The following is a 27,650-nucleotide window of genomic DNA, read 5'->3' on the forward strand; positions in this document are numbered from 1 at the left end:
CACACACCCAGGCTGCCTCATCTGGCCCTGATTATCCCTGCTGCTGCCGCTGCCGCTGCTCAACTCAGCTGCCGCCACTGACTCGAGGACCCCAGCGCCTCTCCCCCTGGCCATGCTGCCTGCTGCCACAGCCTCCCTCTTGGGGCCCCTCCTCACTGCCTGGGCCCTGCTACCTTTCGCCCAGAGCCAGACCCCCAACTATACCAGGTAGGTCTCGGCACCTTCCAGATAGCTTGAGTGAGCTGCAAAAGCCCTGATTCCTGGGGGTTTTGCCTGTGGATCCTGTGGATTCTTTTCCTCACACACCACCCCCCCCAAAATCTCCCACAGCCCCAGCTTCCCCCTAGCCCCTAAGTTCTCTCTCCCTACTGCAAGACCACGGTCATCTGTGGGTCACCACTGTCCCCCCCACCCCATTCCGCCACCCTTTGTCCCCTGTCCTCTTAAGTCTCCCCATCCACCCAGACCCTTGGCCCCCCTCCGTGGAACCTGAGAGCACCAAGACTCTGAACTTGCCTGGTAGCTGGACATCTGGATTCCAGGAGGGAAATCAGAGGTGGTGGGGGGAGAGGAGAGAGCGAGTGGGGGACCGGGGAGTCAGATACTCAAGTACTTAGCAGGAACAGGAGCAGGGCAAAGGTTGGGAGCTGGGGAAATCTGGTCTCCAGGTTCAACGTGAGGGCCATAGCCGCCGCTCATCTCTCCGCCCCCCTCCCCCCCATGGCCTCGTGGCTGTGTCCACATCTGGAAGTAGTTAGGCGGCTCCTGTCCCCGACTGCCAGGCAGGGCGAGGGTGGGGGGGAGAGTGAGGAGCAGCCTGGGGAGGATTCCGGGAATTCCTGTTGGGGTGGGGGTGGGGACTGGGGGTGTTGGAAAGACAGCAAAGTTGCTGGCCCCACTTGTTCTTAATCCTCTCAATCCCGGTCTGGCTGGCTGAGGCTGTCCCAGATCCCCTAGGCCTTCTCCTCCATCCTCTTGGCGTCCCTCCCTGCACCCCCCCCCCCCCACACACCCCGCCCCATCCTCATTACCCTATCGGTCCCAAGCTCTCCTCCATTCATGGCTGACCCCTCTTCTGTTCTCCAGACCCGTGTTCCTGTGTGGAGGGGATGTGACCGGGGAGTCAGGTTACGTGGCAAGTGAGGGTTTCCCCAACCTCTACCCCCCCAATAAGGAGTGCATCTGGACAATCACGGTGAGAAGGTCCTCCTGATCACTACCCCCTGGTTGAAGTCTTGCAGGCCTGACTGCTAAGGGAACCCCAGTCTGCCGGCCCCCTCCGGTCCCTGCACCACCGCTTCTCCCAGGCCCAAGCCCTGTTCCCTCCGGTCACAGAGGGCAGCAGTGCCCACAGTAACACGTGGCAAAGTGTCCTCACACCTTCCTTAACTCAGGGCCTGCTCCCCTACTCCCAACTCCGTTCTCGACCCTCCAATCTCTCCATGCCCTAGTTCTTGTCCCTGCCTGAGCCACAAGCTAGGGCAGCGCCCCAGCCCCCTGCTCTGCACCCTGATGGGGTCCCTTCCTGCTCAGGCCCCGTTTCTGTATGAAATGCAGGTACCCTCCGCCTGGGTTGTGTGTGCCTTGACTTTGCGGGTCCTCTTCCCTGTCCCTGCCTTCAGGTCCCTGAGGGCCAGACTGTGTCCCTTTCCTTCCGAGTCTTCGACTTGGAGCAGCACTCGGCCTGCCGTTACGATGCTCTGGAGGTCTTTGCCGGGTCTGGAACCTCGGGCCAGCGGCTTGGACGCTTCTGCGGGACCTTCCGGCCTGCGCCCTTAGTCGCCCCCGGCAACCAGGTGACCCTGAGGATGACGGCGGACGAGGGCACGGGAGGACGAGGCTTCCTGCTCTGGTACAGCGGGAGGGCCACCTCAGGCACTGGTGAGACCTCCCTCACCTCCGCCTTCCCCCTCTCCTGGCCCCGCCCCCGGCGCAGGCCCCGCCCCCAGCCTTAACCTCCACCCGGCGCCAAACCCGGCGCCCGAGAGCCTAGGGCCCCCATTACCTCCCTTACCCTTTTTCCTCACTAACTGCCCCTTCAGTCCCTCCTCCCCGTCTTCTCTCCCCCCCTCCCGCTCCCACCCACCCCCTCTTCCAGGCCCCCCCCCAGGCGCGAGGCGGAAATGGGTCACCGACCCGCGGGTGGAATGGGCGGCCTGGGGTTACTGGGACGGTGAGTAACTGCCCGCCCCCGTCCGCAATCGGGCTCCCTCAGACGGGCGTGAGGGGGCACCCCCGGGCTGGGGAACTAGGTTCCCCCAACCCGGAGCCCCCTACACCCAGCCCGGGGCTCCCGATTGCGGTCCCATCACCCCCCTCCTGGCGGCATAAGTCTCCCCTAAAATGTTTAAGGCAGAGACCTCCCCAAAGGGGTCTCTGGGCTGTGCCCCAATTTGAGGGCACCCTCACAACGTGAGGACTCCCGAGCCTGCACAGGGGACTTTTCCGCCGGACCGGGGAGATGGGATCTCCCCGGGGAAGAGGAACGAAGTGGCCGCGGGGCAGGGGGAGGGGCGAGAAGGGACCGTGTCCAGCCAATGGCTCCTCCCCCTTCCACCGCCTGCCTGGGGGGCCCGGAGGTCCAAGACTCCCCCGAGCCCTTCTCTTCCAGGCCCCCTCTCTGCTAACCAACCCCCTCTTTCCTACCCCTCTTCTCGTCCCCTCACGCTGGGACCCAGACGTCTGAGCTTCCAGCACAGTCTTCCAGCCTAGAGCTCTCTCCGAGCTGACCGAGGGTCTCCACCGCCTCCCACCCCCAATACTTTCTCCCCTCCCCAGAGCACCAATTTTGCGGGGGGCGGCTGGAGAAGGCCCAGGGAACCCTGACCACGCCCAACTGGCCCGAGTCCGATTACCCCCCGGGCATCAGCTGTTCCTGGCACATCATCGCGCCCCCGGACCAGGTACCGACCCCCTGCCCGGGCCGCCCTCGGGGACCCAGGCGCCATTCTCCAGCGTGCAGCCAGCAAAGATTTACTGACCATCTGCTCGGTGGCGACCACTGAGCTCGCGCTGGTAGGGAGCAAAAACAGACCCAGAACTGCTTGCACCCAAACAAAAAGTGTAAAATCACACCTGTGACAAGTCTTACGAGAGCGAGGTACCCGACGCTGATCCATAAACGGGGTTGTGGGTGTATGAGGTGGCGCTGGAGGTGGAGGCCGGGTCTGTTCCCTGAGCGCGAGCCAGGACTAGACGGTGCCCAGACGGAAGACGCCGCCGAAGGGTTCCCCTGGGCGTGTGACCCTCCGAGCTGGGGTGTGAACGCTTTTACGAGGGGGGTGGTGTACGGGGGACCCGGGAGGAGGAAGAGGAGGTGCCGCGAGCTTCTGGGCTTCCGGGGGTCCAGCCGCGCAGCCTCCTCTCTCCCCGGGGACAGGTGATCTCGCTGACCTTCGGGAAGTTTGACCTGGAGCCCGACACCTACTGCCGCTACGACTCGGTCAGCGTGTTCAACGGAGCAGTGAGCGATGACTCCAAGAGGCTGGGGAAGTTCTGCGGCGACACGGCCCCGGGGTGAGGGGATGGACCCGGGTGGTTGGTGGGTCCCAGCGTCTCCACCTTTCTAGGGAAAGGACTGGGGCGCGGGGGGAGACCAGGCTTAGCTGAAGAGGCGGGATCTGAACCCGTGAGCCCCAGGCGGGTGGGCGGAGCTAGTAGGAGACCAGGCAAGAGACCCGGCTTGGCACCAGGACAGGTCCGGGTCCACCGATCCATGGAGAAGCGAGTAGGTCCTGCGAAGGCCGGAAGCTGGTACAGCCAACCAGGGCGGAGATGACAAGGCCCGCCTGACGCCCCCTCCTCCGTGCCCCGCCACCCGCAGTACCATCTCTTCCGAAGGGAACGAGCTCCTCGTCCAGTTCGTCTCTGACCTCAGTGTCACGGCCGATGGTTTCTCGGCCTCCTACAAGACCCTGCCGCGAGGTGCCGAAGGGCAGGCCCGGAGCCCCGGGGAGGTTGCCCGGCCGGGTACCTCGCTCCCCAAGCCCAGACCCCCACCTGCAGAGAAACCAAAGGCCTCGTCTGAAGCCCAGGCAACTCCGGGGGCCCCCGGTGAGTCTGGGAAGGGGGAGGAAGGGGATGCAGACTGAAGAGAGCCGTTTCAAACACCAACTTTCCAAACTCATTCATTCATCACTCACTGGTGCCTCCTCCTTACTGACGTCTGGTACTGGGTGCTGCCCAGAACTCTGAATGAATTCAAATCAATGAGGCCATTATAAGGGAAGTGGCCCTTCCTACCTGCTGGGTGGGTCCCCCTCCACAAACGTCGCCCCCTCTCCCTCCTAGCCGTGCCTGCTGTGTCCTGCCCAAAGCAGTGCCGACGGACAGGCACCTTGCAGAGCAACTTCTGTTCCAGCAGCCTGGGTAAGAAGCCCCATCTGCCAGCAGCTCTAACCTCCCCTCCTGTCCTCAGAGTCCCCCCTCCTGGCTCCAGCCCTGAGCTGGCCTCCTGTCGCCTCAACCTCTCACGCCCACTCTCCCACAGTGGTGACCGCAACAGTGAAGTCCATGGTTCGGGGTCCAGGAGAGGGCCTCACTGTCACCGTCAGTCTCATTGGTGCTTACAAAACCGGAGGCCTGGACCTGCCCTCTCCACTCACTGACACCCCCCTGAAGTTTTATGTGCCCTGCAAGCAGTGCCCCCCCATGAAGAAAGGTAACGGATGTGGCAAAATGGGGAAGAGGACATAGCCTTATGAAAATGATAGAATCTGGAGGACTGACAAGGAGGTACATCTTACAAGGTCTCAATAACACCCTCTCGACCCCTCCCTCTCCTCCCCCAGGAGCCAGTTATCTGATCATGGGCCAAGTGGACGAAAACAGAGGTCCTGTCCTTCCTGCAGACAGCTTCGTGGTTCTCTACCGGTCCAACCAGGACCAGATCCTCACCAACCTCAGCAAGAGGAAGTGCCCCTCCCAGCCTGTTCGGGCTGCTGGGTCCCAGGCCTAAAACCCAGGCTACCTTCCGGAGCCCTAAAGACTCCTTTCTTATCCAAATAAATGTTTCTTGATGGAGGAAGGGGTATCATCTCCATTTCTGTAGTCTGGGGGTCCATCTAGGAGATTTCGTTCATGCGTTAAACTCAACAGACTCAACAGACTGTTTGCTATCCTGAATAATCTTTTAAGAACCTAAGACCTTGTCACCTTTTGCTCAAAACTCTCCCTTATTCTAGGGGGTGCCCGGGTGGTTCAGTGGGTTAAAGCCTCTACCTTCGGCTTGGGTCAGGTCATGATCCCAGTGTTCTGGGATGGAGCCCCGCGTTGCATTGGGCTCTCTGCTCAGCAGGGAGCCTGCTTCTTCCACTCTCTCTGCCTGCCTCTCTGCCTACCTGTGATCTCTGCCAAATAAATAAAATCTTTATAATTTTTTTAAAATAAAAATTAAAAAATAAACCCTCTCCCTTATTCTCAACACACACACACACACACACCCCCAACACACACACCACAGAGGTGTCGGATATGTTAATTAGCTTGATTGTGGTAATCTTTTCACAATGTATACATGTTTTTTAAAAGACTTTCTTTGGGGAAAGAGAACACAAGCAGGGGGAGGCACAGACAGAGAGGGACAAGCAAACCGTGCCCCCCAAGTGGGAACGGTGAGATCATCTGAGATCACCTGATCTCAGACCCTGAGATCACGACCTGACCTGAAATCAAACCCTTAACCAACTGAGCCACCCAGGTGCCCCTCAAGTTGTACACCTTAAACAATTTTTCTATGTCTAAGAGATCTCAATAAAGCCGTTAAGAAAAAGAAATGAGGAAAACCTCTTCCATAGTTTTCCATCAGTCTCAGAATAAAATCTGAAGTCCTACTGCAGACTCCGAGGCTCTAGGTGATCTGCATCGCACCCTCCCAGTGATTGCTGTCCCCTTTGCAATCACTCCTCCAGTCTCGGTGGCTCCTTGACCATTTCCAGTACCCTTCTGCTTCGGGGCTTTGCTTTAGCTATCCTCTCTATCCAGAATGCGCTCCCCTGATTTCTCATGGCCCGCTTCCTAACTTCCATCAGATCTCAGCTCAAAGTTTCTTCCTAGTCACTCCTTTGTTCATTTCAAATGGCGGGCACTTGGGAATGAACCAAAAAACAAAGTCTCTGCTCTTGTAGGGAAGAAAAGTACATTCTACTGGAGCAGATAAAATAAAAAGCAGGTAATAAAATCAAGTGAAACTATGTCAAGAAAACAAAAGCCTAAGAGGATAAAGGGATTTCTGCATTTGTTGGGGTGCTTTGGGATAAGATGAACTTTATTTTTGCTCTACTGCTAACCAGTCGTGGGGCCTGGGGTGAGATCCTTCACCTTGGGATGATGCCAGTGGCAGGGCTGGTAAATCCTACTTCCTTTATGCAAATGCGACTGATTTCTGAGTCCCACGCTGGAAAGGGAAACTCAGGAGAGGAGCCATGGACTGACATCCTGATGCAGGAAGGTTGGGTGTTGAGATCCATTAGATATATCTATACATCTATATCTACAGAGAGAGACAGAGATGGACTGAGCATTCCTGAGACTTGGAAAGGAACAGAGCATGAGTCTCATCTTTTTTTTTTTTTTTGAAGTTTTTTTTTTAAAGATTTTATTTATCAGAGAGAGGGGGAGAGAGCGAGCACAGGCAGACAGAATGGCAGGCAGAGGCAGAGGGAGAAGCAGGCTCCCTGCCGAGCAAGGAGCCCGATGTGGGACTCGATCCCAGGACGCTGGGATCATGACCTGAGCTGAAGGAAGCTGCTTAACCAACTGAGCCACCCAGGCGTCCCAGTCTCGTCTTTTCTTGAGGTCCACTACACCTGTTCCCTCAGGCATCCAACAACTGGTCAGAACAAGCATAGGCTCCACGTCCTTCATAAGTCACTCATTCCCTGAAGCCAGGGGGTCTTGGCCTGTAGATATCTAGTGAGAGTGGCCTGAATAGGCACAGGACGGCTCTGTCAGATCATTCCCTAAGTATCACCTATTGTACTGGAAGCCTCCAAAGATATTCTCTCTTTGTCCCTTACAAGGAGGACATATGCTTTTTGCATCAGGAGGCATGTGTAGAGTGGGGTGGGGGTGCAGGTCCTAGCAAGAATAGAAACTGGAAAAGAATCAAAGAGGGGGGCGGCTTTTGGGGCACCTGAGGGGCTCAGTCAGTTAAGCGGCCCACTCTCTGGATTTTGGCTCAGATCATGATCAGGGTCCTCGGCTTCACCGGGCAACAGGCTCCCCGCTCAGCGGGGAGTCCGCTTCAGGAGTCTCTCTCCCTCTGCCCCTCCCACTCGTGCTCTCTCTCTCTCTCAAATAACTCTTAAACAAAACCAAAACAAAACAATGGGGTCCCTGCAGTTTCCCTGCCTCAATCCTAGCCCAACTGGAAGCAACCTCCCAACTAGGACCATGGAAAGCCGCTATGATGGCTGCAGGGGCTTCTAGGAGAGCCTGGGATTAAAATAGAAAAAGAGGGCTTTCCTATGGGTTGTGATTCTAGCGACTTGGAGGTCTCAGTGGGGAGGAACAAAGCCCAGTTCCCAACTCCCAAACTCCGCCGGACCCCCTGACTTACTCCGGGTAGAGCTTTTTGGCCAGAGTAGCCCGTAAAGTTATACGTCACTGGGATCAAGCCAATCACGTCATTAGACTCACCAATCGGCGCGCGCTGACGGCGGAAACGAGGCCGCCCTAGCCAATGACAGGGGCCGTACGGCGGAAGTGCAGAAACCGGTCTCTCGGGAAGATGGCAGCCTCGGTCCGGCCAAAAGTTGATTGGCAGGTTCAGTGACCAGAAGGTAAGCCTCACAGCACGAGCGGCAGTTCGGAGGCTGAGGCACGAAGGCGCTGCGGGCCAACCTCAGGGAGGAGTCGGAGGGGCAAATAAAGGTCTCTGGAGAGATTGGAGAAAGGGCGGTTCCGGAGGGGGGCGCTGCGGCGGGCGGGGTCTGGCCAGAGAGCTGGGACGCCCGGAAGGGGCGGGGCCCGAGGCGGGGCGGGCGGGGCTTTTGGAGATCGGGAGCCGGGCCTGGAAACGAGGCCCGGGTTGGGAACAGCTAGGGGCAGGGTTTATGGGGTGGGCGTGACCATGAGGTGGGGCTTGGGGCGGGGCTTAAAGGGACCCGGGACAGAGCTGGAGAGGGGAAGGGTTTGGGGGGCCTGGGCCTGGTCTGCGGGAGCCTCATCTAGCGGGGTTCCGACGCGGCGGCGGCGGCATCAGACCAGGCCCTGCCCCCCGATCTCATTCCAATCCCTTTCTCCCCTCTCGTCCCCCAGCTCTAGACTCCGGGCCCTGTCCCCTGAGCTCTGTCCTCGTATGTCCACCGTCCACAGCCTGCATGCGCCGTGGGGCGCCCCAGGACCAGGAGCTGGTGGGCCCGGGGGCTCCTGGGCGGGGGTCCCGGGGCGCCCCTCCTCCCTCGGGACTTGTCCCTGTCCTCGTCTTTCCCCCGGACCTAGTATTCAGGGCGGACCAGCGGAGCGGACCCCGGCAGCTGCTGACGCTCTATAACCCCACGGGAGCTGCGCTTCGCTTCCGAGGTGAAGGGATGGGCGCCTCATGCCCGGGATCTGGGTCTGGCAGCAGGACATTGGGGGATGTGCGGGCTGGAGGAGTGAGATGAGTGGGGTCAGATAGCCAAGCTTGGCGGGCTGGAAGAGTCACGTCCAGCCCTGGGTTAGAAGGGGGGGGGACTCTAATGTCCCTCCATGGGCAAGCTTGTCTCTGAAGCAAAAGTCGGTCTCTGTGTGCCTTTACCCCTCAGTCCTGTGCACAGCGCCGGCCAAATACACGGTGTTTGACGCAGAAGGATATGTGAAGCCTCAATCCTGCATTGACATGTGAGTGAGGAGGGTGGAGGGGACTCACGGAAGCCAGGGGTCGGTGCCACCTTGTCTCAATTTGTCTCAATTACCGAGCTGGTATCATACAGCTCAGACCTGGTTCTCTGCAACCTTTTTCCCCACCTCTGTCTGCGTCCCTAAGGGGAAGGCTTCTGGGAGGTGGGGCCTGGATCCACTTGGATCACTGCCTGTTACTTCCTCTCACTGGGTCTCTCTCCTATTTTGGGACCAGTGTGATTCGCCACGTGGCCCCCATTCCCAGCCACTATGACGTCCAGGACCGCTTCCGCATTGAGCTGTCTGAGGAGGGAGCTGAGGGTCGAGTGGTGGGGCGCAAGGACATCACTTCGGTTCTGAGGGCCCCAGCCTACCCCCTTGAGCTTCAGGGACAGCCTGACCCAACACCCCACCCAGGGCCTCCTTCCTGGACAGCACCACCCAAGGCCAGACACTTCCCAGAGAGTGAGTCGGGGGATGGGAATTCTCAAGTTCTTTTTTTTTTTTTTAATTAAAAGAATTTATTTATTTATTTCACAGAGAGAGATCACAAGTAGGCAGAGAGGCAGGCAGAGAGAGAGAGTGAGTGGAGGAAGCAGGCTCCCTGCCAAGCAGAGAGCCCGATGCGGGATTCGATCCCAGGACCCTGAGATCATGACCTGAGCCAAAGGCAGAGGCTTAACCCACTGAGCCACACAGGTGCCCCAAGTTCTTGAGCATTACCCTAGAGATGGGCTCAGCTGGAGCTGAAGGGGTCTTCTGGCTCCGTGTTTTGCTTCTTTGTAGAAGCATTCCTAGGAGTTTAGATTTTATATCAGGTTAGGCAAAAAGCAGGCTTTGTAGTTTCCCTGGTTTCCGGCTTCTACTTAGAAGGAAAAGTTCTTCCTTAGCTCTAACCTCAGTACTTCCTATCATTGCTTCCTCTCTGCTCAGTTCAATAAAAAACCCATACTGAGCAACTATGCCAAACCAAGCTGCGGGCAGCACATGGGAGACAGTCCCTTGCCTGAGGGACATATACCAGAGTCAATAATGAAGGCAGGGTGAAGAGAAAAAAGTGCTGAGGGCCCAGAGGGGAGAGGGTCTCTCATGCCTGTGGGGACAGAAGCTACAGGGAGGAGGGGACACTTGCCATATGTCCCCTGGAGGCCCATCAAAATACACCTCCCATCTCCAGCTTCCTCCCTGGAGGGCGCTGGGCTGGGCAGGAGGGGGGGTGAAGCTTCTGATGACCTTTGTTTCCCAGACCGCCCCCCACAACTGGCCACCAGCTCCTTCCTCCTCTTCTTGCTGACCGGCATAGTCTCTGTGGCCTTCCTGCTGCTCCCGCTCCAGGACGAGCTCGGCAGCCAGCTGCCCCAAATCCTGCACGTCTCCCTGGGACAGAAGTTGGTGGCAGCCTACATCCTGGGTGAGCACTGGGACCTAGGAGGGAGGCTAGCAGGGCCCCAGGTCTGCTCACCCCCTTGGTCTTCTTTCTCTCCTCTCCAGGACTCCTCACCACGGTGTTCCTCCGGACCTGAGCCCTCTGCTCACCCTCCCCCCACCTCCTGGGGCAGGGACTTGGACGTGCCCATGAGACAGCCACTGTGATGCTTATGCCTCGCCTCAGTTCCTACTCCCTCTTCTTCCCGCCCATCTTCCCTCCCCCAGGCACCCAGGGATTTGTATTCATTTTCCAAATTGAATAAAATAAATTTTTAAAATCAAACTGAGAAACGGAGGGAGCAGCCCCTTCCTTCCCAATTCTTTCCTGAAGTTTCTCCTTCTGGCCACAGGAGACCCAGGAAGGGGTGGGGGACAGTCAAGGAGCCCAGTGAGGATATAGAAGACCTGGGTTCTGGTCCTAGTGTCACACTGGGAAAATGTGTGACCTTGAGCAAGTCACTGAACTTCTCTGAGCTTCTCTTTCTACCTCTAAAATGAGGGGATTGGGCCGGCAGATTTTTAAGGTCCCCTTTAGCCCCCCAAATAGGGTCCCGTCCCTAAAATAATGTACTTAACCTACAAAGAAACAAATCTTGCCCGATCCTGCCCACTGCACATATCCAGTCTCATAGTCTTGAGCCATCAGAGCCTCTTGCCAGGGCTGCCTAGATGCTTTTTTTTTTTTTTTAAAGATTTTATTTATTTATTTGACAGAGAGATCACAAGTAGGCAGAGAGGCAGGCAGAGAGAAGAGGAAGCAGGCTCCCTGCTGAGCAGAGAGCCCCACGGATGCTGGGATCATGACCTGAGCCAAAGGCAGAGGCTTTAACCCACTAAAGCCACCCAAGCGCCCCTGCCTAGATGCTTCTAATACCCAGAATCCTTTTCTGCTTTTTGACCCTTTATGTGCCTTATTTTTTCTCTCCCTTTAAGACTTAAGCTCCAGTGGTTCAGAAACACCAAGGTCCCTGCCAAGATTGGGGGCAATGGCATAGTCTGACATTACTTCAATTTAACCAGGCAAGAAAACTAAGGCACAGGAAAAGGACAGGATCCTCAAAAGGTATGTGTCCAGCCCTCAGATGCAGAGCAAGGGAGAAGGAAGGAAAGGGGCAGCCGGTGACACTGGCAGGTTGTTGACTGTGGACAAAAATCAGCAAGATGAGGTTGTTAAGACAGACTCAAGTCTGTTCTCTGCTTCTGCTGCCACGTCGCCTTTATCCACCTCTGCTCCTCTTGCGTCTTTTTTTTTTTTTTTTAGATTTTATTTATTTATTTGACATAACAGAGATCACAAGTAGGCAGAGAGGCAGGCAGAGAGAGGGAGGAGGAAGTAGGCTCCCTGCTGAGCAGAGAGCCTAATGTAGGGCTCGAACCTAGTACTCCAAGGTCATGATCGAAGCTGAAGGCAGGCCCTTAACTGACTGAGCCACCCAGGGAACCCCCACCTTTTTAAAAAGTAGACTCCACACCCAGTGCAGAGCCCAGTGTAGGGCTTGAACTCATGACCCTGAGATCAAGACCTGAGCTGAGGTCAAGAGCCTGACATCTGACCAAGCCACCCAGATGCCCCTGTGACAAATTTTCTTATAAGGACCCCGATTAGATTGGATTAGGCCCACCCTAATGGCCTCATTCAAACCTAAGTCCCTGTCTCCAAATACAGACTCTGAGGTACTAAGGATCAGGCTTCAGCTCTGGTGAGGGGGACACATTTCAGCGCGAAACACTCCCCATCTCCAGATCCTCAATTGAATCACGTCCAAAAAGTCCTTTTTGTTGTGTAAGGTAACATTCACTCACAGGTTCTGGGGATTACGACGTGAACATCTTTTTCCAGACCACTATTCTGTGTGCTACAAGAAGCAAATGGACAAGGTAAAGGGCCGAGAAACCACTTTGGGAAATTTGTCCTGGACAGTATGTCAGGGAAGGAAATAGCTGAGGAGGGTCTGACCCTCTTCCAGGCTCCCGAGAACCCAGTCTGGATGGAGGGGCTCAAGGAGGTGCGCAGGGGCAAAGGCAGAGGCTCATGCTGGAACCAGGGTAGGACCTGTTGTGCCATACTGGGAGCAAAAGAGGACGGAGTAGCCCAAAGACCAGCCCCAGGATTTATGCAGCTGCCTTGGACGTGAGAGCCCAGCCTGCGGCCTCCCAAGACGTGGAGAGAGAGCATTCCTACTTCTACCTTCTCTGGCCCTTCTGCCCAACCCTTCCCTGTCTCAAGTGAGAGACGACTGGGTGGAGTGAGTAAGGAACATGCATAAAGGTGTTTGTAAAGAACAGATGCCACCGTCTAGTTTATTCAGGTCCAAACCCCAGCCCCTCCAGCCACAGACCACCTGCTGGGGCTATAGGCTATGGTTCCACTAAGAGGGGTGGCCCCCTCCCAGGGCCTAGGAAACCTTCCAGAGGCGTCGCTAGGTGTGGGGGACCCCCTTTCCTGAAGGGGAAGGGCTGTGCGATGAGCACGGGGATGCTCTCAGATTAGCTGACAGGATGGCCGGCCCATCGTGGAAGGCACAGCTCACCTGCTCCTACACTGCAGGGCCTGGGGGTGGGTGTCTGCACTGGCACCTCGGCTGGGCCCCTTGCAGAGACGGGAAGGGCTGATGAGAAATCGGTGGGCAATGACAGGTGGTACTAGGCACCCCCATCACCCAGAAATCACTCTAACGGGAGAGCAAGAGCTCCGGGCATAAGCCCCAGCTTCTTCCCCCGTCCCCCCCGCCCCCTCCCACCGTGGACCTCAGAAGTTGTTATCGATGTTCCAGACGTCCCCGCTAAGTGCGTTGGCGGCCCCCTGCAGCGTCCAGGTGAGAAGGGCCAGCTGGCGTCGGAAGCGGCTCTCCTGGAAGCCCAGGCCGGGAGCCACCCTGGAGGCGGCGGCCCCGGGGTCTCCAGAGCCGCCCGAGCGCAGCAACCGCACGTGGTCGAGCAGCGCGCCCAGCGTGTGGTCTCCGCGGCCCAGGAAGATGTGGCGGAACGGGGAGTCGGCCGGCGACACGTACTGGGACAGGAAGTAGAACTCCACCTGCGCCAAGAAGGGGATCAGGTCGGGGTGGGGGTTCCGCCGAGAGCGCGGGCCAGAACAGCAACTCCCCACCCAGCTTGGGACCATTGCAGCTGCTTCAAGTCCCACCTCCCTGTGGCTACCCAATCGGGGGCGGCCATTCCTTGACGTCACCAGCAGCTGGGTAGGATGCGTCCTCGCGCTGTGTTTTGGGTTCTATCCAGTTCTGAGCCTTGGGCCTCCAAGCCTGCATCCACGTCTCCCCAGTGTTCCCTCTTCACCCATTCACTTACCCGGCTGAAGCCTCAAAGAAGTCTATGGTCTGCATTCCCCCTCACCACCGGGAACGTCCACAGCCCAGAGTCAAAGGTCAAAGGGATTGGCCAGCCCTAATTAAGTGCCTGTCTGTCTGTCCTCCCTGCAAAACGTCTTTCCAGAGACGGCCTCTCTCCTAGCCGGATTCGTTCACCTTCTTTCCACCCTCTCTGGTTCCTTCTGCTACCACCCATGGCCAAGCCCAGGGTTCGACCTACACCCTCTCGTCTCCTTACCTACACGCCATTAGTTTTCTTCTCTGGCTGCATATCAGAATCAACTTGGGGAGGGCGCCTGGAGAGATCGGTTGGTTAAGCAACCACCTTGGGCCCAGGTCATGACCATGGAGTCCCAGGATGGAGTCCTGCATCAGGCCCCCTGTTCAGTGGAGAGTCTGCTTCTCCCTCTGACTGCCCCCCTGCCCCCCCATGCTCTCTGTCTCTCTCATTCTCTCTCAAATAAATAAAACATATCATTTAAAAAAAAAAAAAAAAGAATCACTTGGGGAACTTTCCAATACCCACTGGGTGGGTGGGTGCCTCCCCAGGAAAATTGTCATCTTTACTCCAGTTCCCTCACCCACGGGCGGCATCTTCTGCCGCTCATCAGCAACCTGCCACTCTCATCCAGACCTCGGTCTTTGCTAACTTCATTCCCTCTTCTCCATTTACACCCTGGCCAAATCCTTCCTAAAAGTCCACTCCGCCCACATCACCTCCTTGCTCAAACACCTTCCTAATTTCCTTGATGCCTGGACCCTTAAAAATCCAAACTTCTCATCCTGGCATTCAAGGCTCCTCATCGGTGAACTCTATCCCACTATTTGGTGTACCTCTGCCCCCCTGCTTCTCCACAGGCTTCTGTTCTGGCTCTGCTAGCCCACACGCTGCTCCTAAGGACAACCAGGCCTGTGTCCCCACCACACCCTTACTCTGGGCCTCTCCACTCCGAAATGACTTTTCTTTGCACCGACCCAAGTTCTGTCCATTCTTCAAGGCCAACGTCATAGTCTAAAGCAGGGCTTGGCAAACCTTTTCTGCACATAGTAAATATTTTTGGTTTTGCAGACCATGTTGTTTCTGCTGCAAATGCTAAACTTGACCACCACAGCCAGCACACAAGCAGCCATAGACAATATGAAAACCAATGAGCGTGGCTGTGTTTCCATAAAACGTTACTTGCAGAAACAGGCACCAGGCCAAGTCTGGCCTACGGGTTATCATTTACCAGCCCCTGGTCTAGAGCCACAACCTTCCCTGGGTCTGGCCCAGCTCTCTGCTCCTGGTTCTGAAGTACTGATTCTTAAACTCTCCAGCCCTGAGTCTGAGTCATGTCCCTTACGCACAGATGGGGGACATGTAGCTACTTAGGGGGTCAGGCGAGGGGAGGATCATTTTGTGTTCCTGGAGTCTGGGACAGCAGGGGTTAGAACAAGATCTGTAAATGAGAAGGAACCAGGCCCAATCTCTTGTCTCACCTGCAGGATCACTGGTGTCTTAGTGGAGGGGACAGAGGGGAGGAGAGGTGGCGAGGCCAGGAAGTGGGGAGGAAGAGGAAACTACAGAGAGAGAATGAGGGGGGTCAGGAGAAAGGAGCAAGGACAAAAGAGCAAGAGGGGTGGGTTTGTAAACAGAAAGAATGAGTGATGCCAAGGAAAACAGGCAGGGACTCAAGGAGGACTCAATGTCGGGCATACACTGAGGGTCCGCTGTCTACTCTACACTCACAGAGGATGCTCCAGTTTTTAATTTTGCCCTGTAGACTTTCCCCCATGCCCACAGCCCCTACTTATCCCATTTTCCAAAATCAGTGGGTGGCCAGACCGAGTTCTTGGCATAAAGAAATGGAAGGAAGCAGGGGGATGGAACAGGAGATGTTGTGTGGGTTGCAAAGTCTTCAAAACTAAGCTGGAGGAACGGGCCAAGGACTAAGGTCTTGTATAACTTTACCTGACACCTCCCCCAGGCAGCTTCTCTGGGTTTCACCCGCCTTATTACCAGGAGGAAGAGAGCTCTCCTTGCTCTGAATTTCTTAAGCATTTGCCCCTCCTGGGCCAGAAGCTTGTGCCTCTTGTACGGTGGACGATCGTGTACATGCTTTTTCCCTCCAGAGGGGTGAGGAGGCAGTGGAGGGCCCTGTGTGTGTGTGTGTGTGTGTGTGTGTATGTATGATGGAGGGGAAGGGGGGAGGGGGAGGGGTGGGCGGGGCCTCACCCGCATGATCCGCACGTTGTACATGCGCATCAGCCGCTCATCCCTCTCCTCCGAGCTGTAGATCTCCTTTCGCAGCTTCTCTGCCGCGCGGATGTAGTCCCCGCGCGCCGAGTACACCCACTGGAGGGTCAGCCCGCGGGCCTGAGGGTGGAGATGCAGACTGGGGCCAGCCGCGGGGGCCAGGACCCCGGCCTAGGCTGGGACTCCCGGGCTGGCAGGAAGAGGGGCTTTAGGGGGACGGGATGCTGGGAGAGGGAAGACCTGGGTGGTTGGGAGGGTACCAGCTGGGTCGTAGGGCAGGAGTCAAGGGGCCGGGCTGCCAGAGGGGACTAGACCCTAAGGACTGTGAGGAGCCGGGGCAACGCTTTAAGGGGATATAGCGCCCCCCCTACCCCCAGAAGCCAGGAGCAGGGTTTGTATCTTAGACCTTCAGGTCCCCGGAGAACTCGTTGAGGCTGCCGATGTGCCTGAGGACCACGTCCCCGTAGCGGCCGAAGTCCAGAGGCAGCAGGTGATCGTGGCTGAGCCGGATGAGGAGCTGCCCCGCGAGCTGGGCCACAGCCTGGGCCACAGCAGGCAGGCGGCCTCGCAGCATCGTGTGTAGGTTCTCGTACGTGTCATCCTTCGTGTGCAGGAACGGGTACACCTGGCCATCCTGCCGGGACAGGGCTCGGGCTGGCGCAGGGGCACGGGAGACAGGGGCCGGGGGGCTGCTGCTCTGGGGCAGGGCCAGGAAGTCTCACCTCCATGAAGGAGAACTCGACGGCAGGGACCCCCGCAAAGGCCGTGAAGGAATAGGCACTGCTGTCCATGGGCAGCGGCCGGATCCTGGGAGTGGGCAGGTTGGAGGGCGTGTGGCTTCGGCTCCCCCCACAGCTGTCCTCCCGCCTTCCTGGCCCCAACTTACACTTCGGCGTCCCAGCTGTGGCTGTTGAAGGTCACCTGCTCAAAGAGGGTCTGCCCACTGCGGTTAGGGGAGTCCACCTGGGGGGGCAGGACACGGGCACGGGTCAAGCGCTGGCTGCCACCAGCTTCCCTTTGTCCCTGGCTCCTGGCCAGGCTCTTGCCTGCTTCAGGATGTTCTCTATGAGGCTGATCAGAAGGGGGCTGGTCTTGGCATGGAACTTGTCATCGCCTGTAGAGAGGGACAAAGGATGCCAGGCTCTAGGCTGGGCCCCGCGGCCAGCGTGCACCCAGCGGGTGCCCCCCGTCCCCACTCACCCAGCACTGCATTGTCCAAGCTCACATAGACCACGGCTTTGAGGTGCAGCACGCTGAGGTAGCCCTGTGGATGAGGGACGTGGAGTTTAACCCCCCTCCTCCCCACTGCCTGACCCCCTGCCCTGGACCCCACATTACCTCCAGCCACTCCGTGGAGCCCACACTCCCAAAGTCCCCTCCGTCCCAGCTGATGAACAGCAGACTCCTGCGGGGCTGGAAGCCTGGAAGCAGAGCGGGTCAGGAGGATGGGCTCCGCTGGAGGCCCAGCAGTGACGCACCTTTGTCTCCTTCTGTCCTGCAGCCCTGGGGTCTCTCTGTCCCTCCCACCAAGCCCCCAGCCCAGCCCACCTCACCTGGTCTGCCCAGATTCCACTATCACAGGGACGGAGCTAGCCTTCCTCCGGAGTCTCCTGCCTAATGCTTCACTCAGACCGAGGACCATTACTACAGCTGCCCCTTGAACTTGGGTTTGAACCGCTTGGGTCCACTCACATGCAGATTTTCAGCTGAGCAGAGTCAGCGCCCCTGACCCTGGTGCTGCTCAAGGGCCAACTCTACTCTCCTGTTTGCAGCAGAAACAGGAGAAGCGACTTGCCTGGCACCAGCTAGGATGTGAGGAAGCCAGGTTTGGAGCCCAGGTCTGCCTGGCCACCCTCTAGCCTGTGCCCGCCTGCCTCTCTGCCCTGTGCTGGCTGGGGCTACAGCCCCAGCTGCCCGGCCCAGGCCCTGACCTTACCATTGCTCACCATGGAGGAAAAGGTCCGCACCAGCTCCAGCAGGATGGCCGTCCCCACAGCGGACTTGGCCGCACCTGGGCCCCACGCATCCCTCTGGGCCCCGATGACAACATAGTGATCTGCAGGAGGGGAGACTTGGGGTCCACGTCCTTACACTGGGAGAACCCAGAGACTACCCGGGAGGGTGCGTGCTCATGGGGCCTCCCCACCATTTCCCAGTCCTGCACTCCCACAACTCTCCACCTCCCAGCCCTACAATCCTTGCTGTCCTCAAGAAGAGTGGCCCTCCTCCCCTCGGCCCTGCCTAGATGGCCTGCTCCCTCAGCAGGGTGCCTGGCCTCATGCTGGACTCCATCACCTCCCTGGCCCGGCCATGTCCTGCGCAAGTCCTGACAGGTGGCCCTGGGGGCGTGGGCAAGAGTGGTGCTCAGTGGAGGGGGCGGCAGGGCTGAGCAGGGAGGGAGGCTGGCGAGTTGAGGCTGATCTGGGACCGAGAGGGGTGGCAAAGAGTAGATCCCATGGTCAAATCTGTCCAGAAACGGGATGGGCAGCTTGGCTCCCTCACGCCTCTCTCTAATCCACCCCCCCCTGCTCCCGCATTCTCCTCTGAGCCGCCACATGCCCCCCCACCCCCCACCCCGTGTCTCTCCATCAGCGCTTGTAGCTACCACCCTCTTTGGCTCAAAAACCCACTTTGACTGCCCATTGCTCTCTATGTCTAGTTAGGTTTGAAAGGTTCATCTATCTCATGGGAAGTCCCGTTCATGCTGTAAGATCACCCAACTCATGCTTACTCCCGTCCCGTGCCAGAGAACTCACTACTGTGCCAAGCTGCCCATCCCGTTTCTGGACAGATTTGACCATGGGATCTACTCTTTGCCACCCCTCTCGGTCCCAGATCAGCCTCAACTCGCCAGCCTCCCTCCCTGCTCAGCCCTGCCGCCCCCTCCACTGAGCACCACTCTTGCCCACGCCCCCAGGGCCACCTGCCCCATCCCCATCTCTAGCCAGGGTTCATGAGTGGTGGCTCCCCAACTTCTGGCTGCAGGGGATGCTGGGCAAGCTAGCACACCTGGCTCGGAGCGGCCCTCGATGCAGCCAAAGATGTTGCTGATGGGGGTAGAGACCCTGTGGTTGTTGACCCCGAGATGCAAGCCTGGCCCAGGGCCCAGGCGATAAGGGGAGACTGGGAGGCGCCCCTGCCACTCCTGGGGGGCCACAGGGCCTTGGAGCTTCCTGGAGAAAGGTGGGGAGAAAGGGTCAGAAGCGACACAGAGGCTCAGGCTGTAGAAGAGCCCAGAGCTCCCTCTTTGCGCTTTCCCTCCCACCTTCCGGCTCCAGCTCGACTTCTGCATTCTGCCTGCTGCCGTGGACAGTTGTGCAGGTTGTGTCCTGCTCAAACTGAGGCTGAGCCCACGCAGAAGATCGACCTTTTCCTACTTCATGCAAAAGCACTTTACAGGCTAGCTATGTCTCCCTTCCTCCTCCCATCCTGGCCCCCACAGGCCCCTCACCTTAGCAGGAGGGAGGCAATGTCCGCACTGATGGGCTGGGCGGGTATGTTAGGGAGGCCGGAGGACTGGACTGGAGGGAACTGGGTTTGATTAAAGGAAGGGAAGCCAGGCGTGTAGGGGTCCCCAGTTCCGAGATGCACCTGCGAGGAAAGGGATGTCCACACCAAAGCTGTGAGCTGGGCTCCCGGGGGTAGCCTACCAGCCTCATCCCAGACAAGGAGGTCCAGTTCTGGGGACTCCAAGAAACCACTGCTGGCTCCCCCAGACTCACATGTCCATACACAGCCCTGTGGCTGGACAGGCCGAGCTTGTGTGGGTCCTGGGAGAAGTCTGCTGGATCGGGGTATATGAGTACTCCTCCGGCCCCAAAGTCCTGGGCACTGGCCACCTGGGGAAGGGGAGTGGCTAACGGACTCCTCCTCCCAGAGAGCACCCAGTTGTAAGGGCAGGAGAAGCAAGGAAAAGGGAAGTAGCACAGTCTCCGCTCCGCTGTCATGGAACCACAGAGAGCCTGTGGGCACCGCCTGACCCTCATCTTCCCGCCTTCTCCCGGTGCCTTGGCACTGTCCCACTGTCCTCTGCATTCCTCCGTGTTTGTTCCCCATCCCAACATTTCCTGCCAACATTTTCTTACGACCCACTTGGTTCTCTCTTTTCTCTCTCCGACAGCCTCCTAGACGCGTCCCATCCGCTGCTATTCTGTTCCCCAGCCCCGCATCCTCCCGGTTCCACGGCCACTCCCCCGTTCAGGGACGCTCACCTTCTGGGCGAAGCTGATCTCCCCCAAGCGCACCAGCAGGAGGCGCCCCGCCGTCTCCACGCCCCGGGCCCGCAGGTCCTGCAGGTCCTCCGGCCGCCCGTAGTGGGCGTACACCAGCTCTCCCTGGGGATGGGGAGGACGGTAAGGCGGTAAGGCGGTAAGGCTCGCCCTCCGGGTCCCTCCTCCGCCACCCCAGAAAGGGTGCGCGCTGTTCCCGACTTGGAGGCGAGACAGGGGGCGCTCACCGTGGCATTGCCCGTGGCGCTGTAGGGACAGTAGACGTCGTGGTCCTCCAGCGGCAGGGGCTCCCCGAGCTTGTCAGCCGCATTGACCCAGTGCAGGGTATTGGGATGAGCACTGAAGAGCAGAGGTGGTGAGCGTCTCCGTGGCTCCCCGCGCGCCCCCCGCGCGCCCCCCGCGCGCCCCCAGCGCACTCACGGGTCGGGAAACTGCAGCCCGACGTAGTGCGTGTCCATCCACACGTGGTCCAGCTTTTGGCTCGAGAGCGCCCCCCGGATGTCCTGAGCCAGAGCGGCCATCCCCGCCGAGCCAGCCATCCTTTTCCGAAGGCTGATTTGCCTGAGCGGGAAGAGGCGGGATTGGGGCGCGGAAGGGGAGAGGGACTTCTGGACGCCTGGAGGAGAGGGCGGGAGGAGGGAATGATGCCAGAGACGTGGGGTCGCCCTGGGCTCTGGGCGGCGAGGGGCTCCTAAGTCTCTCCCTGACCCAGGCCATCACCATTCATCCGGTCACCACCTGGGCTATCTCTAAGGTCACCTCCTTCTGCTTAAAGCCTTAGCATCCGATACCGTGCTATCCTGCCCACCATTCCTTAGGTTTTTCCTTGCCCAGGCAAACTCACCAGTCTATCTACGGCCCCCCGACACACGTGCACACACACATGCACACACATGCACACTGGCCACCCATGAAAACGCTTTTCTTCTGAAGGACTAAGTGGGCTTGGGCAGCCCTCCGTCTCCCCCGTCCTCCAGCTGCACCGAACAGAGACATCTGATACTATGGTTCCTGATAGGATAGCGGGTCCCTTGTCTTCTTCCACTGTCACCACCTAAGTGAGCCTGTTGTCCCCCTATTCTTCCATCTCACTCCTGCCACAGACTGGCCCCCCCACCCCCCCACCCCCGTCTCCCTGCCATGGACTTCACCTGTGCCCGCTCCAAGGCGGACGCCTCCCTCCTCAGCCTCCTCATCCAGTACCCCTCTACCTGTTGCTCTGGCAGAAACCCAAGCTGTCCCTTGAGAGGCTAGGTCTCCCGTGGGGCTCTTGAGCTCAGGAGAGAACTCGGGTTCTTATACCACCCGGGCTTGGAGCAGAAGCAAGCTCCCCGCTCCACTGTTGGAATTTCGGACCATCTCTCCTCCGGTAAACCCCCTTTGAAGCCTCTGCCATCCAGCTCTCCCCTCTTCTGCCCTTCTTCCAGCCAATCTGTCCCTTGTCTGCTTTCATCAAGGACTTTGGCATCTGGCTTAGCATTTTCCTCTCGACACACGGTCCCCTCAGTCCATGCTGCCACTTCGAAATCCATGTGCAGGATGTGCCTTAGTCCCAGCCTCCACCCCTCAGCTCTCAAGAGGACCCCTGCACCCCAGGGCTCGTGGTCAGGGGGGCTTTCTCGGTACCATCCCTGCCGCCTCCTCCCAGCCCAATCCAGGAGCTCAAGCATCTGTTTGAAACTGCATCTGTCAGGCTCAGATGATGGCTCAGTCCGTTAAGCGTCTGCCTTTGGCTCAGGTCATGATCCCAGGGTTCTGGGGTCCTGGGGCCCTGGGGTTCTGGGATGGAGCCCCTCCTCAGGCTCCCCGCTCAGTAGGAAGTCTGCTTCTCCCTCTCCCCCTGCCCCTGTTCATGCTCTCCCTCTTCTTTCTCAAATAAATAAAATCTCAAAAATGAAAGAAAGAGGGGCGCCTGGGTGGCTCAGTGGGTTAAGCTGCTGCCTTCGGCTCAGGTCATGATCTCAGGGTCCTGGGATCAAGCCCCGCGTCGGGCTCTCTGCTCAGCGGGGAGCCTGCTTCCTCCTCTCTCTGCCTGCTTCTCTGCCTGCTTGTCATCTCTCTCTGTCAAATAAATAAATAAAATCTTAAAAAAAAAAATGAAAGAAAGAAAGAGCGAGCTAGCCTGTGTTAGTTTTAGTGTGTTTGTAAAATACGTGATGCGCAGTGCGGATTCCTGTGCCTAACAATAAATTTGATGGGCACGCTGCAATATGGATAGACCTTGAAAACACCATGTGAAGTTAAAAAAAAAAAAGTTTATCAAAATTAAAAACACACACCAGAGATAGCTACATCCAAGCAATGCCTCTTGGAATGATTTTTTTTAAAAAGATTTTATTTATTTGACAGATAGTGATCACAAGTAGGCAGAGAGACAGGCAGAGAGAGAGGGGGAAGCAGGCTCCCCACTGAGCAGAGAGCCTGATGTGGGGCTCAAACCCAGGACCCTGGGATCATGACCTGAGCCAAAAGCAGAGGCTTTAACCCACTGAGCCACGCAGGCGCCCCTGATTTTTATTTTTTTAAACTTTCCTCTTTGTATTTTTCCATATGGCTTAACTTTTAAAATAATGGACACAGAGGATTTTAGGCAAACATTTATGTTTTGAAAAATCTACATGTGCCCATAAAACATTACATGTATAGCAAGGCCATGTGTGAATTTAAAGACACACAGCAAATATCAGATGAGGTGATTCTAGAGGAACCTGGGTGGCTTAGTGGGTTAAGCCTCTGCCTTTGGCTCAGGTCATGATCTCAGGGTCCTGGGATCAAGCCCCGCATCAGGCTCTCTGCTCGAGCCTGCCCACCCCTTGCTTCTCTGCCTACTTGTGATCTCTGTCAAATAAAGAAATAAAACCTTAAAAAAAAAAAAAGATGAGTTGCTTCTGGGGGAGGGCATGGGAAAGAGGGCTACGGGCTAGGGAGGGAAATTTTAAAAGCCCTTCACTGGGGCACTTGGCTGGCTCAGTCGGTGGGCATGGGACTCCTGATCTCAGGGTTATTAAGCTTGAGCCCCACGTTGTGTGTAGATTACTTAAAAATAGAATCTTTTAAAAAACAAAACCAAACCAAAAAAAGCCCTTCACAGAGACACTGAACCACCGTGTCAGGAGTATTATAAACTGTTCTTGGCACTCACCTTAAAAAAATTAAAAAACCCCTCCCCCTCCCATCTGACCATGATATTCTATTGTTTTAAAGTCTTCATTTCTGGGGCACCTGGGTGGCTCAGTGGGTTAAATGTCTACCTTCGGCTTGAGTCATGATCCCAGGGTCCCAGGATCAAGCCCAGTGTTGGGCTCCCTGCTCAGTGGGGTGCCAGCTTCTTCCTCTCCCTCTGCCCCTCCCCACTGCTCCAATGCTCTCTCTCTTGCTCTCACTCTCAGATAAATAAAATCTTAAAAAAAAAATTCTTCATTTCTCTCTTTTCTCTTAGAATAAAATCCAAAGCAGTTTGGGTAGATATTAAGGCTTTTTATGGCCTGAGCTATAGCCACCCTGACACCACAGGTCCCTGAGGCCACAGGTCAAAAATCCAAGGTCCATGATGGGGCCTTCAAGACTTTTCTGGTTCTGTCCCACCACTTGTCTGGATACCGGACCCCTCTGCTCTCCTTCAGACAACCACATGGACCTTCCTTCACTTGCTCCAAGAAGCCACCATTTCCCACCCCAGCCCCTTTGCACCTACTCTTCTCTGACCTGGAATGCTTTTCTTTCTTTTTTTTTTTTTTTTTTTTAATTTTTTTTTTTTAAAGATTTTATTTATTTTTCAGAGACAGAGGGAGAGAGCGCGAGCGAGCACAAGCAGACAGAGAGGCAGGCAGAGGCAGAGGGAGAAGCAGGCTCCCTGCCGAGCAAGGAGCCCGATGTGGGACTCGATCCCAGGACCCTGGGATCATGACCTGAGCCGAAGGCAGCTGCTTAACCAACTGAGCCACCCAGGCGTCCCTGGAATGCTTTTCTACCTTCTCTTTGCCTGGTGAACAACTCAGCCCTCAGGCTTCAGCTCATCACCTCCTCCAGGAAGCCTTCCCTGGCCCCCAATCTAAGTCGGGTCCCCCTGGTCACAGTCATTCCCTACATCCTTCACTTTTCCTTCGAAACAGTGACAGTGGTAATAAATACATTGTCATGAAAGTGATTATTAGTTCAGTACTGATTTTCCCCCACAGGCTGGAAGCTTCATAAGGACATAGCCCAGACTTTTGTTCTCTCCTCCACTAACCCCACCTACTTAGCCGAGCACCTGCCACATAGTACAGGCTCAAAGACATTTGGTGGATAAATGAATGAAAGACCTCATCAGTGTCACTGAGTCTAGCGGCTCACTTCCCCTGCCACACCCACATCGGGCTTGTGGTTACTCAGAATTCCATCTCTGGAATCTTTACCCACTGGGGATTTACTGAGCACCAACTAAAATGCCAGGCACTGGGCTAGGTGCTGGACACATGCAGATAAATAGAACCCGGGAGATCAGATAAATCTTAAAAGTTCCAATATCCCACTCTCTGACTAGATCTTTCCAGGTTCTGGCTTGCTTCTTGACCCTCCCCTATGCCTGCTTTTCAACCCCACTGAGTGCTCCAGACTATCCCGTTCCTTCCTTTTCCATCCACCCTGGAATGGTGGATCCCTTCACTGCTCACCCCCCTCACCACCCCCCTCTTACCTCCCTGCCCTCTGATGGCATCCCCGGTGCCACACCTGCCCGTGGGACCTGACAAACCATCCACCTGCTCAGCTTGCACCCAGAAGACCGACTCTTGCTCAAGAAAATGAGGAGGCCCCGCATGTTGTTGATGGCTCAGACGCAAGGTCTTTGAGCAAGGTGGGTCCAGTGTATGCAAAGAGTAGTAATACACCTTGATCAAGTTTCACACTGATCCCATGAAGATGAGAAAAATCTATCAATACTAATTACAACAGAAACATACACTAAAAACGTATAGACATAAACTGAAGCAAAAAAATCAGATGATCATTTCAGTACATTCTGGAAAAATATTTGAAAAAAAAAAATCCAGGGGCACCTGGGTGGCTCAGTGGGTTAAAGCCTCTGCCTTCGGCTTGGGTCATGATCCCAGGACCCTGGGATGGAGCCCCATGTTGGGCTCTCAGCTCAGCAGGGAGCCTGCTTCCTCCTCTCTCTCTGCCTGCCTCTCTGCCTGCTTGTGATCTCTGTCTGTCAAATAAATAAATAAAATCTTTTAAAAAAATTAAAAAAAAATTTCTATGCAAGTCAGGAGACAAGCCTATCTCCTGTCATCATTACCTAAATTCATGTCCTCTCTAATGTGATAAAGCAATGAAAAAGAAAGGGTATAACCATTGAGAAAGAAACTTTGTATCTCTTACTGTCTATGGCTTACATGGGCTTCTACTTAGAACCCCCAGGAAAATCCACTGAAATACTATTCCTGACCCAAGACAGTGCTCCTGGTGACTCTACCTCTTCTCTGGACCTGCCTGGGCAGCTCCTTCCCAATGGGGAAAGTGACCTCAGCAAAACAAGAGAAACCCCGTGTGGTCTGCCTCTGGCTGGCTTCTCTCTCCCGTAATGTAGATGGAGGGGGGTGGTCTGAGCTCTTGAATGCATTTGCTTTCTCATTTTTTTTTCTTTTTTTTTTTTCTGATTGTTTAAAATATCCTTCCTCAGAGCTCCCCCGCCCCTCCTTGTGCCCCCAGCCCCTAGAGCTCCCCACAGTCCCAGGTCAAAATCCACGGACCCGTGATGTGGCATTCAGGACTTTTCTGGATCTGTCCTGCCTCCTATCTGCATACTGGCCCCCTATGCTCTCCCTCATTCGCTCCCGAATTTCCCAAGCCCTTTGCCCTCTTTTTTTTTTTTAATTTTTTTTAAAATTTATTTGACAGAGATCACAAGTAGGCAGAGAGGCAGGCAGAGAGAGAGGAAAGAAAGCAGGCTCCCTGCTGAGCAGAGAGCCCATATGGGGCTCGATCCCAGGACCCTGGGTTCAAGACCCGAGCCGAAGGTAGAGGCTTTAACCCACTGAGCCACCCAGGCGTCCCGCCCTTTGTCCGCTTATCTCCAGAACACTCTCCCTTCCCTGCGCTCCAAACATACATCCTTCCCAGGACCACACTGAACAGGGAGGCCAAGGAGGCGAGCGGAAGGACTCAGAAGCGACCCCACATCAGGGTCCTAGGAGGAGAGGAAAGGAAGCGGAGTCCAACCAAGCGAATGAGGGTTTTCAAGGCCAGGGGCAGGGGACAGGCTGATCCTTACCTGATGGTGTCCTCCAGGCGCCCCTCCCCCAGGAACCGCAGGAACATGGCCTGGAGGTCGCTCCAGTACAAGGTGCCCTGGTGGGAGTCTGGGCCCGGCTCATAGTTTACGTCCTCGGGGACCACCAACACGTCATCCCCACATGCCTGGCAGGACCCGCGGAAGGCCACGTAGCCCAGAAGGAAAGCTGGGGGAGGGCAAGATGGAGACTCCCCTGGCGCCCCGCTCCGGACTCCGGACTCCGTAAATCCCCCCAACCCAGGCCCTTCCCTGGTGGGGGCGGGAAGACTCTCACCCCCAGTGAAGATCAGCAGGGCTGTAAGGACCAGGTAGGGGGCAGCCTTTCGTCCTGCTGCTGCCCAGAGTCCAAGGTTTTGCCTCCCCGCTTGAGAGCCCAGGTCGGGGCCCCTCAGCTCCATGGGGCAGAAGTGGGCTGCTGGCTCAGCCCCCTCCGCCCCCTCTTCCTCTTCCTCCTCCAGGCGCCACTGCTGGGTGCCCTCCACGCGCTTGTAGATGGTCTGAGAGGGTCGTGGGGACAACCTTTGCTGCAGGGGGTGGGGGCACGATGGGCATGAGACTGGGGAAAGAGGCACAGGGGGTAGGATCTGGCCATAACGGTCAGTGGCTCTGGAGTGCCAAAGGAGCACAAGGCAGGGGAAAGGGTCCCCAGAGGCAAGCTGGAGGGGAGAGATGGCGGTGGGAAGGGGAGGGACCAGCCTTGGGGGTTGGGGGGCGGGTGGAAGGACCTGGAGAGAAGGCCTAAAGTGTCCCCCAACCCATTTGGTCTTACCGTTCTCTGAAGTAGACCCCAAAGTCGCTCCATGCTCATGCCCCCTCCTGAGCCCTGCAGGCCGTTCCCCCCACAGTGATAAACCGTTTGTGGGAGCTCCAAGAGGGCCTCTTATCAGCCCTGGCAGGCAGCCTGGGCCCAAGCTGTTCTTCTCCCCCTGAAAGGGGTGGGGGCTCTGTCCTGGCCTCAGTCCAGCCTTCCAGATATGAACCCCCAGCCCAGGCTAGAGGACAAGGGGTTGTGCCGTCCCCTGCCAATCCCTCCACAGTCCCTCTCCCGCTCCTTCCCGGCAAAACAATCAATTTTTTTGACCTTGGGGCAGACTTTGGCCTCCTAGTTCCGGTCAGGGGTGGGGGAGGGGGGACTGATGGCCGGGGAGGGCAAAAAGATAAGGATGCCGGCTCCTGCTTCCACCCCTCCCACCGTCCTTGGGGACCCCTTCCTAAGCTCCCCGCCATGAAAACCTCGCTCCCCCTCGAGTCATCCGGCTTGCAGGCCCACCAAGCACGTGCACAGAGCACACAGCCGGGCCTTGTAACACATTAGTTCCCGGCTCCCAACA

General features: G+C 56.8%; 3 protein-coding genes across 8 annotated transcripts; 2 read left to right on the forward strand and 1 right to left on the reverse strand.

Annotated features, from left to right (window-relative positions):
* Positions 1–87: 87 nt before the first annotated feature.
* On the forward strand, positions 88–5,026 carry PCOLCE (procollagen C-endopeptidase enhancer). Of its 2 annotated transcripts, XM_032328211.1 has the most exons (10): positions 88–207; positions 1,087–1,195; positions 1,623–1,881; positions 2,099–2,173; positions 2,779–2,903; positions 3,380–3,516; positions 3,824–4,053; positions 4,291–4,368; positions 4,490–4,660; positions 4,791–5,026. In XM_032328211.1, the coding sequence occupies exons 1-10, from the start codon at positions 113–115 to the stop codon at positions 4,955–4,957; spliced, it is 1,446 nt and encodes a 481-aa protein (XP_032184102.1). In that variant the 5' UTR covers positions 88–112; the 3' UTR covers positions 4,958–5,026. The 2 variants fall into 2 exon arrangements, with proteins under 2 accessions (XP_032184102.1, XP_032184103.1); XM_032328212.1 differs by lacking the exon at positions 2,099–2,173.
* On the reverse strand, positions 701–27,409 carry TFR2 (transferrin receptor 2). Of its 3 annotated transcripts, XM_032328195.1 has the most exons (20): positions 27,089–27,409; positions 26,594–26,843; positions 26,299–26,485; positions 20,463–20,603; positions 20,270–20,381; positions 20,025–20,147; positions 19,536–19,652; positions 19,265–19,404; positions 18,823–18,986; positions 17,750–17,869; positions 17,152–17,234; positions 17,014–17,077; positions 16,860–16,927; positions 16,700–16,776; positions 16,536–16,620; positions 16,220–16,447; positions 15,793–15,933; positions 12,983–13,285; positions 4,762–4,781; positions 701–711 (listed from the first exon to the last, which is right to left on the reverse strand). In XM_032328195.1, exons 1-18 carry the CDS (start codon positions 27,125–27,127, stop codon positions 13,001–13,003), a joined length of 2,424 nt encoding a protein of 807 aa, XP_032184086.1. In that variant the 5' UTR covers positions 27,128–27,409; the 3' UTR covers positions 701–711; positions 4,762–4,781; positions 12,983–13,000. The 3 variants fall into 3 exon arrangements, with proteins under 3 accessions (XP_032184086.1, XP_032184087.1, XP_032184085.1); XM_032328196.1 differs by lacking the exons at positions 701–711; positions 4,762–4,781 and adding an exon at positions 12,042–12,107 and having other exon boundaries at positions 13,000–13,285; XM_032328194.1 differs by lacking the exons at positions 701–711; positions 4,762–4,781 and having other exon boundaries at positions 12,522–13,285; positions 27,089–27,408.
* MOSPD3 (motile sperm domain containing 3) lies at positions 7,689–10,534 on the forward strand. Of its 3 annotated transcripts, none has more exons than XM_032328220.1 (6): positions 7,689–7,781; positions 8,260–8,523; positions 8,748–8,823; positions 9,059–9,288; positions 10,070–10,234; positions 10,315–10,534. In XM_032328220.1, exons 2-6 carry the CDS (start codon positions 8,322–8,324, stop codon positions 10,344–10,346), a joined length of 705 nt encoding a protein of 234 aa, XP_032184111.1. In that variant the 5' UTR covers positions 7,689–7,781; positions 8,260–8,321; the 3' UTR covers positions 10,347–10,534. The 3 variants fall into 3 exon arrangements, with proteins under 3 accessions (XP_032184111.1, XP_032184109.1, XP_032184110.1); XM_032328218.1 differs by having other exon boundaries at positions 7,699–7,872; XM_032328219.1 differs by lacking the exon at positions 7,689–7,781 and adding an exon at positions 7,975–8,028.
* Positions 27,410–27,650: the final 241 nt, after the last annotated feature.

This window comes from Mustela erminea, chromosome 20, assembly GCF_009829155.1.
Source record: "Mustela erminea isolate mMusErm1 chromosome 20, mMusErm1.Pri, whole genome shotgun sequence".
Classification (NCBI taxonomy): domain Eukaryota; kingdom Metazoa; phylum Chordata; class Mammalia; order Carnivora; family Mustelidae; genus Mustela; species Mustela erminea.